Source organism: Mauremys reevesii, linkage group 2 (assembly GCF_016161935.1).
Source record: "Mauremys reevesii isolate NIE-2019 linkage group 2, ASM1616193v1, whole genome shotgun sequence".
In the NCBI taxonomy this organism is placed as follows: domain Eukaryota; kingdom Metazoa; phylum Chordata; order Testudines; family Geoemydidae; genus Mauremys; species Mauremys reevesii.
Window position 1 is genome coordinate 59,173,013 of NC_052624.1, and position 11,958 is coordinate 59,184,970.

The 11,958-nt window shown below is 47.8% G+C and overlaps 1 protein-coding gene across 1 annotated transcript; it reads left to right on the forward strand.

The window, feature by feature from the left end:
- The first annotated feature begins 16 nt into the window (after nt 1–16).
- LOC120397248 (phosphatidylcholine translocator ABCB4-like) lies at nt 17–3,208 on the forward strand. Its single transcript, XM_039522957.1, has 4 exons — nt 17–31; nt 1,598–1,751; nt 2,705–2,783; nt 2,983–3,208. The coding sequence occupies exons 1-4, from the start codon at nt 17–19 to the stop codon at nt 3,206–3,208; spliced, it is 474 nt and encodes a 157-aa protein (XP_039378891.1).
- The last annotated feature ends 8,750 nt before the right edge of the window (nt 3,209–11,958 follow it).

An 11,958-nucleotide genomic window follows, 5' to 3' on the forward strand; every position in this document is an offset into this window, starting at 1 on the left:
ACCCCCTGCACGCAGAATGGACATGCAGAAGGTACCTAATTAAAAGCACTAAACTTGGGGATAAAAAATGCCAGTCACAGGTTTTTTGATATGCCCTGAAGTTTGTCGGACATTTATTTGCAAAAACTTCATAGTAAGGGCGAGTCAGCTGTCTTCCTGAATACAACATTAAATATCGTGGAATAGATGATGCAGCTTTTCTCTGCTTTACATTTTCTTAATCAGTATTTCCAAGCTGATTTTATATTTTAAATGTACTCTTAAGCCTTCATAAAATAATCATTCCAGATTATTCAACTCACTGAAACAAAGACATTATTTTAAATTAATCAGCCACAGAGGTTTAGTGTGTTCATAAAAATGTTCGTTGCTTTTAGAAAAAGGGAACACTAATTTACTTTGTGTGATCTCCCGAACAATAGACATGTTTATGAAATTTCACCAACTTTAAAAATATATTTCCAAAGATTTTAGCCATAACAAAGGATTTTATATCTTACTAAGGTACCGATTTTGCTGGTTCATCAGATAGTCAGAAGTAAGGTCCAGCTATCTGGAAGGAAAGGGGTGTTGTCCCTTTAAGGGCTCTCTTCAACTGGGGAGGGAGAGGAGAGGAGGTGAAGGGGAAAAAGGATGGACAGAGAGGACTTTGGAAGCAAGATTTTTTTTACTATAGTAATTAAAATGAAAATAGAACCGGAGTACTTGTGGCACCTTAGAGACTAACAAATTTATTTCAGCATGAGCTTTCATGAGCTACAGCTCACTTCTTCGGATGCATAGAATGGAACACACAGACAGGAGATATTTATACATACAGAGAACATGAAAAGGTGGAAAAATGCATTGCAACAGGAAGAGTCTAATCAATTGAGATGAGCTATCATCAGCAGGAGAAAAAAAGCTTTTGAAGTGATAATTAAGATGACCCATAGAAGGTGTGAGGAGAACTTAACATAGGGAAATAGATTCAATTAGTGTAATGACCCAACCATTCCCAGTCTCTATTTAGGCCTGAGTTAATTGTGTCTAATTTGCATATTAATTCAAGTTCAGCAGTCTCTCTTTGGAGTCTGTTTTTGAAGTTTTTTTGTTGCAAAATTGCCACCTTCAAGTCTGTCACTGAGTGGTTAGAGAGGTTGAAGTGTTCTCCCACTGGTTTTTGAATGTTATGATTCCTGATGTCAGATTTGTGTCCATTTATTCTTTTGCGTAGAGACTGTCCGGTTTGGCCACTGAGTAGATATATGGTGTAGTAGAATGCACCCAGGGAGGCAGTGAGTTGCACAGGTGATATCATCACTTTGTGAAAAATGTAAGGTACATTCTTTTTTTCTGCAGATTAGGGGATTCATCCTGCCAACATGTCCTAACTCCCTCAATAAAAACTAGCCTAAAACTGTGTGTAAGCTTTTACAAAGTGTATCCCAAGTGTTCTGTTTGCCTTCACAGTATCTAATTCATTGCTTCATAAAGTGTTTTGGGATACCCAAATTGCAAATGGTGCTATGTAAAAACAAATCCTATTCTGTGTGTTTTAACAATTATGTGAATTTGTCAACCTTCAATTAATTCCTTTTTCTTTATATTCATGCAGTTTGGGTATGCCAATTGGCTGGATATCATTTTGATGCTAATAGGTTTGATTGCAGCTGTTGCAAATGGAACAGGGCTGCCACTTATTATCGTTGTCTTTGGAGAGATGACAAACAGCTTTGTGACGATTGGCCAAGCAGTAAATATGTCTTCAGGTAAATAAAATTTGTTCAACTTCTGAAAATATTTGGTAGGATCTCTTATTTACTGGATTGTCAGAGGTTCAGGATGGAGTGCTGCTGTGGTGTTAAAAGCCATGAAGAGCAGAGTGAATTCTGAGGAGTCCTTCCTTTTTACCCTGCTGTATAGTACAGTAGCAAATTAGACACTTGATAAATTACAGAGCAGTACATTTGGTAACTGTAAAACGATTTACTACTTTCTATATCTTGTAGTTAATCCATGGAATTCACTGTCCCAGGAGGTCACCAAATCAAGTTCTGTGATTGGATTTTAAAACAACAAAATAGGACCATTAATTCTATTTTTCCTCTATATGAGCTAAGCTTATGAGAAAGGCAATCATAACTTACCCTAAAATATATGTGCTGACACCTGGAAGGGGTCTGTTATTTCTCCCAGGTCTGAACGGTTTTGCACATTTGGTTAGGTGCATTATTAGTGAAATTTACCCTTTTTGCAGACAGCCAGCAAAGGCTGAGCTACCACTTGGACCTCACTGGGGCCCAGTTTTGAGGGTTGGGTGGAACCTAAGTGGTGCATAAAAGTCGGACTTATGGTATCTGTGTGGATGAATTTTGCCTTGTGTGAGGTAGAAGGGGGAGTTATCAACTTCTGAAAAATCAGATATTGGCCACTGTTGGAATCAGAAGGTCAGATCAGATGAAGCTATGATCTGGCCGGTGCCCATTGACCGAGTGAGCTAAATCCATGACATCACTCTACAGTAACCCTCTGAGCTGACTCAGAAGTTTGCCCTGTTTGATCCTCCACTAGAAGGATGATGGACACCATGAAAGTTATAAATCTACAGCCCTGTTGCAAGGAGTGTAGTGTCATGCAAAACATCCATACGATTATGGCCTTAAACCGCCATGATTAGTTTTATGCCTGTTCTAATAAAACTGAATATTTTTCTTTGTTACAGTTAATCTTCCAGCTGTGATGAATAGTAGCTCTACTTGCCCAGCAATTCCAGGTTTGGATATAGAAGCTGAAATGACCAGGTAAGAACCTCTGCAATTATTTTCATAAGAATAGCACAGTGTAGTTTCTATATATTTATTTTTTGTCCATTAGGCTGTAAACCAAATTTGGCCCTCAATTACATCTCATTGGCTTCAGCAGGGTTGAACGTGACCTGATGTGTCTAACTGATCTTGCAAAATGCAATTGACCTTATGGACTTTTACCGTTTTACTATAGGTTTGCCTGCTACTATGCGGGTATTGGCTTTGCTGTAGTGATACTGAGCACCATCCAAGTCTGGACATTTCTGACCTCAGCTGCAAGACAGACAGCAAGAATCCGACAAAACTTTTTTTTCGCCATACTTCACCAGGAGATGGCTTGGTTTGATACCAGCCAGATTGGAACGTTGAACACCCGACTGAGTGAGAAGGCTCTATTTATCTATGCACCAGAAACATGAGCCAAAAAGAAGTCTGATGTTTACCTTTATAGAAATAGCTACAGGGAATTTCCTGGAATTTCCAGGAAACCTTTTTAACTAAGACCCAAAATATTACTGCTATCTGAGGAGGAATTCATTATCATTTTTCACTTCATTTTCAGAGTTTCGGTGACATTTCCATTGCGAGGGCTTATCCTTTGAAATGCAATAACTTACTCCTCTGAGATTGGCTTTGTAGTGTCTATGAGCTATTTTGCAAACTACTGTAGATAAACAGCTCTGCTGTCTCAAGCTAGTTTACAAACACTGAAAACCCTGACATTGTATGAAATGAAACTGCACTCATAGTTATGGGTACTATGTTATTATTTTGAACTTGATCCAAAACTAATAAAAATCATTAGGAATCTTTGGATCAGGTCCCTTGTGCAGGGATTCAGAGGAAGGTATGATCAGGGTATGCAGAGTTTCTCCAGATTTAGTTTTTGCAGGAGGATATGCCCAGTTTTTGGAAGATGTGAATCCTGGAGGGAATGAGAGAGGCTTGAATTTCACCAATCCTAGCTCCCACATATGTAAATAGCAAGAGAAAATTAGTGTGACACACAATGATTTTCCAAATAATAATTTACTAACACTGTGCTTGTCACTCTATATAATGCAAAATGGAGATATTCCTTGTCTCAAAGATGTTAAAATCTAATAACAAAATTGAAGAAGATCGGATACATAGGGGAACTTAGAAAAAAGTAATGTAAAGGTTTTGGGGATGAATTTTTTTTTGTATGGATTATTCCTTTCGGCTATTGCATGAATGAATTGGGTCACGTGTGAATGAGCAGGGGTAGCAATGGCAGAAGTCTATCTAGAGGTTACATCACAGACAATGAGTTGTGATCTGCTAGTTCCTAGCCCCACAAAGAGCCATTGCTGCTGTTCAGTATCCATGTCCAAAATTCCTACTACCCAATGATTTGAACAGTTAAACTTCTGACAAGCTTCTCTCCAGCAAAAGAGAAAAATGTTTGAGGAGGAGGCATTCATCAAAGTTAACAAATCTCTTTTTAATTAACAGTGACATTAACACCATCCACAAAGGCATCGGAGACAAGATCTATATATTTGTACAATTCTTTACCACATTTCTGACAGGGATTGTTATAGGATTCGTCTACGGGTGGAAACTGATCTTAGTGATTTTGTCAGTTAGCCCTCTCCTTGCTGCAGCAGCAGCAGTTGGATCAATCGTAAGTGCTGGGGGAAAACAAATAAGAATTCTACCTCTAAAAACAGATTGAGAGGGAGTGAACCCCAAAGCAACATGACCCTAAAGTTTGGAGAGCATGGAGAGCAGCCCTTCTCCTACTCCACTGGCTCCTGCCCCAAAATTTGCAGGGCTCTGTCTACACTGATCATCGGCAGGCAGCCATTGGCATGCCATGGAGGACTGGACTGCTTCCAGTCACCACCATTCACCACATGGGAAGAGGATGATCAGCATTCATCAACTGTGACCACATTAGTAGATATTGCTTGTAATGCACAGAAAAATTTGCAAAGTGTTTCTATTTATAGGTTGTATTTTGTTTTCTCTCCCCTTTTCCCCCACCCAACCACTGAAAATGGTGGAGGAGAATCATAGACTTTAAGGTCAGAAGGAACCAATATGATCATCTAGTCTGACCTCCTGCACAACACAGGCTACAGAATCTCACCCACCCACTCCTGTATCAAACCTGTATCTGAAGCATTGAAGTCCTCAAATCATGAGACCTATAATTACTATAGTTTCTGAGTGCCCCACAAGCTTCATTGTGTTTAGCCTCACAACACCATGCAAGATAGGGGATTCCCATGCTACACAAGGAGAAGTGAAACACGGAGAGAAGTTACTTTCCCGAAGTTGCCCAGGAAAACTGTGTTGGAGTGGGGACTTGAACGCAGGTCGCCTAAATTCTAGGCTCTTTTCCTAACTGTTTGATCACCCTTTGTATCAGTACATAATTTACACCACTTAAATAGATTTCCATAAAATACTTTCCCCTTCCCCCTACCCTCTGAATTTTCCAGTTCCTGGCATCATTCACTACAAAAGAGCTGACTGCTTATGCTAGAACAGTAGCTGTGGTGGAAGAAATTTTGACTTCTATTAGAACAGTCGTTGCTTTCAATGGACAGATGAAGGCATAAGAAGCTCCTCCTCTCTCTCCCTGCAGCTCTTGCTGCTTTCTGTTATTCCCTCTCACCCTTTCTCCTGCCAACTTGTTATGTCTCTTGTGCCCTCCTTACTCCAGCAGAGCACTCCACCACCTCTGTGTATCTAGAACAGGGGTTGGCAACCTATGGCACACGTGCCACATTTGGCACACGAGCCGATTTTGCCTGGCACACAGCTGCCAGCTGGGGTCCCGGCCACTGGCCCACTCAGCACACAGCCGGCTGAGTGAACAGAACCCCAGGCCGGCAGAGGCTGAGTGGGGCTGGCAGCCGGGACCCCAGACCGGCAGCAGGCACACCCTCCGGCTCTCCCTTCACTGCACTCGGGGCCATGAGCCTGCTGGGGGAGGGGCGGCAGCGGCTCACACTCCCGGGAGCCGCAGAGCCCAAGCATGGCGTGGAGGGAACCGGGGGGGGTGCATGGGGACCGCCACCCGCATGCATCCTCTGCAGGAGCCTCCCCCGGCGGGGCCACTGGGCCGCAGCCCAGGCAGGCACGCCCCCCGGCTCCCACCTCATTGTGCTTGGGTTCTACTGCTCCCGGAAGTGTGAGCTGCTGCCGCCACTGCCCCTCCCGCAGCTCCCCCCCTTCCACTGCCTCAGCACTCCATGTGGAGTTTTGCCTCCACGTGGAGCCAGCGTCTGACTGCCGTGGGCATGGTAAGGGGAGTCCTGGGGGCAGTCAGGGAGCAGGGGGAGGGTTGGATGCGTTGGGAGTTCTGGGGGTCCTGTCAGGAGACAGGGGTGTGGAGAGGGGTTGGGGCAGGCAGGAGCAGGAGAGTTGGATGGGTTGGGTGTTCTGGGGTCCTGTAATGGGCGGGGAGTGTTTGGATGGGGCGTGGGAGTCCAGGGGGTCTGTCTGGGGGCAGGGGTGTGGATACGGGTTGGGGCAGTCAGGGGACAGATAGGGGGTAGGATCCTAGGGAGGCAGTTAGGGTGGGAGGGGGGTCTCAGGAGGGGGCAGTCAGGGAACAAGGAGCAGGGAGGCTTAGGTAGGGGGTGGGGTTCTGGAGGGCAGTTAGGGGCAGGGGTCCCAGGAGCGGGCAGTCAGGGGACAAGGAATGAGGGGAGTTGGGGTTCTGACTGGGGTAATCGGGTAGGAAATGGGAGGGAGTGGATGGGGGTGGGTCGAGGGCAGGGCTCTCTCCTCTTTTTTTGATTGTTGAAATATGGTAACCCTAGGCGAGGGGAAAGCCGGGGGGGACATGGGGGCTGGCACCTGCATACATCCACTGCAGAATGCAGGAGCCCCCGGGGGGGTGCCAGGCGGGGGGGGGGTCACAGCAGGGCTGCCCAGAGGGGGGGCAAATGGAGCAATTTGCCCCAGGCCCTGGGTCCTGCAGGGGCCCCCGCCTGGAGAGTTTTTCGGGGACCCTGGAGCGTGGTCCTTCACTCACTCCGGGGGCCCCGGAAAACTCTCGCGGGGCCTAGGCCCCCGGAGCATCTTCCATGGCAATTCGGCAGCGGGGGGGTCCTTCCGCTCCAGGACCCGCCACCGAAGTGCCGGGTCTTGGGCAGCAATTCAGCGGTGGGGGCCCCCCACCACCGAAGACCCCAGGCCCCCTGAATCCTCTGGGGGTTGTGGGTCATGGCTGCTCCCTGCTAGTGGCGCCGCCGCCTTTGAAGGGCTGCTGCCCCCCCTGCACCGCGCCGGCTCCTCCATGGCTGGGGCTCGCTGCTGCCACAAGCGAGATGCTCTGGCTCTCCGGTGACTCTGGAAGGCGGCTCCTCCCTGCCGAGCTGCTGCAGTGGCCCAAGCCCGGCAAAGCCAGTGACTGGACTCAGGGCAGGGGCCAACTGGGTGGGGTGGGTAGGGCTCATGGGGGGGAGGTGTGCACCCTCCAGGGGAGTTCAGGGGGCAGGAAGGGGGGAACCTGGTCTGGGGAGAAGCCCCAGGACATGGCTGGCCCCTGGACAGGATGGCCCCTGGGGTCTATAAAGGCTCGTTGGGATTTGCCCCTCAATGAACTGATGTCGGGGTGGGGGGGGGCGCAAGGTGGAAGTTTCATCTAGGGCCCAAAATATCCTTGCACCGGCCCTGCCCCAGGGGGTGCGGGTACCCCAGGTTAAAAACCACTGCACTAAACTGATAAGATCTGCATTTTTATTTAATTTTAAATGAAGCTTCTTTAAAAACTTGTTTACTTTACTTACAACAATAGCTTATAGACTTGTTCAGGAAGGATAGGCAGGGCAGAAAAGGTGGGGGAGTTGCGTTGTATGTAAGAGAGCAGTATGACTGCTCAGAGCTCCAGTATGAAACTGCAGAAAAACCTGAGAGTCTCTGGATTAAATTTAGAAGTATGAACAACAAGGGTAATGTCGTGGTGGGAGTCTGCTACAGACCACCAGACCAGGGGGATGAGGTGGACGAGGCTTTCTTCCAGCAACTAACAGAAGTTGCTAGATCACAGGCCCTGGTTCTCATGGGTGACTTTAATCACCCCAATATCTGGTGGGAGAGCAATACAGCAGTGCACAGACAATCCAGGAAGTTTCTGGAAAGTGTAGGGGACAATTTCCTGGTGCAAGTGCTGGAGGAACCAACTAGGGGAAAAGCTCTTCTTGACCTGCTGCTCACAAACAGGGAAGAAATAGTAGAGGAAGCAATAGTGGATGGGAACCTGGGAGGCAGTGACCATGAGATGGTCGAGTTCAGGATCCTGACACAAGGAAGAAAGGAGAGCAGTAGAACAGAGACCCTGGACTTCAGAAAAGCAGACTTCGACTCCCTCAGGGAACTGATGGACAAGGTCCCCTGGGAGAATAACATGATGGGGAAAGGAGTCGAGGAAAGCTGGCTGTATTTTAAAGAATCCTTATTGAGGTTGCAGGAACAAACCATCCCGATGTGTAGGAAGAAAAGTAAATATGGCAGGCGACCAGCTTGGCTTAATAGTGAAATCCTTGCTCGTCTTAAACACAAAAAAACAACTTACAAGAAGTGGAAGATTGGACAAATAACCAGGGAGGAGTATAAAAGTATTGCTCAGGCATGCAGGAGTGAAATTAGGAAGGCCAAATCACACTTGGAGTTGCAGCTAGCCGGAGATGTTAGGAGTAACAAGAAGGGTTTCTTCAGGTATGTTAGCAACAAGAAGAAAGTCAAGGAAAGTGTGGGCCCCTTGCTGAATGAGGGAGAGAAGCTAGTGACAGAGGATGTGGAGAAAGCTAGTATACTCAATGCTTTTTTTGCCTCTGTCTTCACAGACAAGGTCAGCTCCCAGACAGCTGCACTCTGCAGCACGGTATGGGGAGGAGGTGACCAGCTCTCTGTGGCGAAAGAAGTAGTTCGGGACTATTTAGATAAGCTGGACGAGCACAAGTCCATGGGGCCGGATGCACTGCATCAGAGGGTGCTAAAGGAGTTGGCCGCTGAGATTGCAGAGCCATTGGCCATTATCTTTGAAAAATCATGGTGATCGGGGAGGTCCCGGATGACTAGAAAAAGGTTAATGTAGTGCTCATCTTTAAAAAAGGGAAGAAGGAAGATCCAGGGAACTACAGGCCAGTCAGTCTCACCTCAGTCCCTGGAAAAATCATGGAGCAGGTCCTCAAGGAATCAATTCTGAACCACTTAAAGGAGGGGAAAGTGATCAGGAACAGTCAGCATGGATTCACCAAGGGCAAGTCATGCCTGACTAACCTAATTGCCTTCTATGATGAGATAACCAGCTCTGTGGATGAGGGGAAAGCAGTGGATGTGCTATTTCTTTACTTTAGCAAAGCTTTTGATACAGTCTCCCACAGTATTCTTGCCAGCAAGTTAAAGAAGTATGGGCTGGATGAATGGATGGTAAGGTGGTTAGAAAACTGGCTAGATGGTCGGGCTCAACGGGTAGTGATCAATGGTTCCATGTCTAGTTGGCAGCCGGTATCAAGTGGAGTACCCCAAGGGTCGGTGCTGGGGCCGGTTTTGTTCAATATCTTCATTAACGATCTGGAGGATGGTGTGGACTGCACCCTTAGCAAGTTTGCAAATGATACTAAACTGGGAGGAGTGGTTGATATGCTGGAGGGTAGGGATAGGATACAGAGGGACCTAGACAAATTAGAGGATTGGGCCAAAAGAAATATGATGAGGTTCAACAAGGACAAGTGCAGAGTCCTGCACTTAGGACGGAAGAATCCCATGCACTGCTACAGACTAGGGACCGAATGGCTGGGCAGCAGTTCTGCAGGAAAGGACCTAGGGGTTACGGTGGACGAAAAGCTGAATATGAGTCAACAGTGTGCCCTTGTTGCCAAGAAGGCTAATGGCATTTTGGGTTGTATATGTAGGGGCATTTCCAGCGGATCGAGGGACGTGATCATTCCCCTCTATTCAGCACTGGTGAGGCCTCATTTGGAGTACTGTGTCCAGTTTTGGGCCCCACACTACAAGAAGGATGTGGATAAATTGGAGAGAGTCCAGCGGAGGGCAACAAAAATGTTTAGGGGGCTGGAGCACATGACTTATGAGGAGAGGCCGAGGGAACTGAGATTGTTTAGCCTGCAGAAGAGAAGAATGAGGGGGGATTTGATAGCTGCTTTCAACTACCTGAAAGGGGGTTCCAAAGAGGATGGATCTAGACTGTTCTCAGTGGTAGAAGATGACAGAACAAGGAGTAATGGTCGCAAGTTGCAGAGGGGGAGGTTTAGGTTGCACATTAGGAAAAACTTTTTCACTAGTAGGGTGGTGAAGAACTGGAATGGGTTACCTAGGGAGGTGGTGGAATCTCCTTCCTTAGAGGTTTTTAAGGTCAGGCTTGACAAAGCTCTGGCTGGGATGATTTAGTTGGGTTTGGTCCTGCTTTGAGCAGGGGGTTGGACTAGATGACCTCCTGAGGTCCCTTCCAACCCTGAGATTCTATGATTCTATGACTTATAGAGAGAGACCTTCTAAAACATTAAAATGTATTACCAGCACACACAACCTTAAATTAGAGTGAATAAATGAAGACTTGGCACACCACTTCTGAAAGGTTGCTGACCCTTGATCTAGAGCAGAGAAAATACATATGCACCAGCAGCAGACACAATTTTCTACACTCTCAGTCCTACTGGCGCCCCCCCACAGTCTGGCACCTGAGGCAGCCGCCTCAGTCAGGGCCGGCTCTAGGTTTTTTGCCGCCCCAAGCAAAAAAAATGTTGGCTGCCCCCACCCCAGCCCTGGGCTCCCCCCCACACCACTCTGCTGCCCCAGCCCTGGGCTCTCCCTCCCCTCACCTGCACCCTCTGCCGCCCCAGCTCTGGGCCTCCTCCCACCCACACTCCCCTGCTGCCCCAGGGCTGGGCTTTCCCCCCCCCACCCCACCCCCACCCTCACCCCCTGCCGTCCCAGCCCTGGGCTCTCCCCAACACACACCCCATGTTGCCCCAGCTCTGTGCTCCCACCTTTCCCCACCAGTGCTCCCCACCCACCCCCTGCCGCCCCAGCCCTGGGCTCTGCCCTCTCCACCTGCACCCCCAGCCACCCCAGGCCTGGGCTCTCCCCCCAGCCCCCACCAGCAACCGCCATATGCCCCAGCCCAGGATCCCAGATAACATGGTCCCAGGGCGGGGCAATCAGCAGGAATTTTGGATGTGCAAAGAACACAGACAAGATTGGTTCCTATATGGTTACAGAACTGCAGTAAAGTGGAACAATTTTCAGCTTGTGTGATTGGAGGATATCTGGATGCATATTATAAGACTGTCCTCCATAAATGAGGAAAAGTTGAGGTGCCTTATTAGCCTTTTGTTCCACTCTTTGTTTCTATGGGGAATTTGCCAATGCAATATCACTGTCTTCCTTTTAAACAAATAAAACTAAAAAAAAAAAGGCAATGGCTGTTGAAAATAGCAATTCCAGTCCTAAAAACCCCTGGGAAGCATTTCTTGCTCAATTTTATCCTACTTTTTCTACAGCAAATTACAGTGGATCAGTATATTTGATTTGGGAGCAATGAAGAAACAGCTGCCCAAATTGAGCTTGAGCACTCCTGAATTTTGAGGTGTTCAAATCTGGAAGGCAGGTGCTAGATTCTCTTTCTGAATATTAGCTAAATCTGGAAAGAAAAGTCAATTTCTGCTTCCATGGCTCAGAAGTGGAAATCCTCCTACATGCTTTGTACTGTATCTAAAGCAGCCCAGGTCCAGAGCCTCCTCTCCCTTACTTTTCATTTTAAATTCTAGTGGGATCCACATACCTCCCTTGTGAGGCTTCAGATAGAGAGGGGCACTGTCCATTTAGTCCACCCAATTCCTTCTTTGGGGGCTGCAAGGTGAGGTCACACCAGTATCCCTAATCCAGTCTGGGGGCAGGGCCGGCGCTTCCATTAGGTGACCCTAGGCGGTTGCCTAGGGCGCCAGGATTTGGGGGGCAGCATTTTGTGCGCTCCCCACGGGGTGCACGGGAGCTTCCATTCCGCTCCCGTCGCGCCGCCGACGAAGGACCTTCTGCCAACGTGCCGCGGAAAACAGCGGCAGGCAATTGAGCAGCTCAATGACTGCCGCTGTCGCCTGCAGCATTTTGGCGGAGGGTCCTTCTTTGGCGGCACGACGGGAGTGGAATCAGAAGCTCCTGTGCG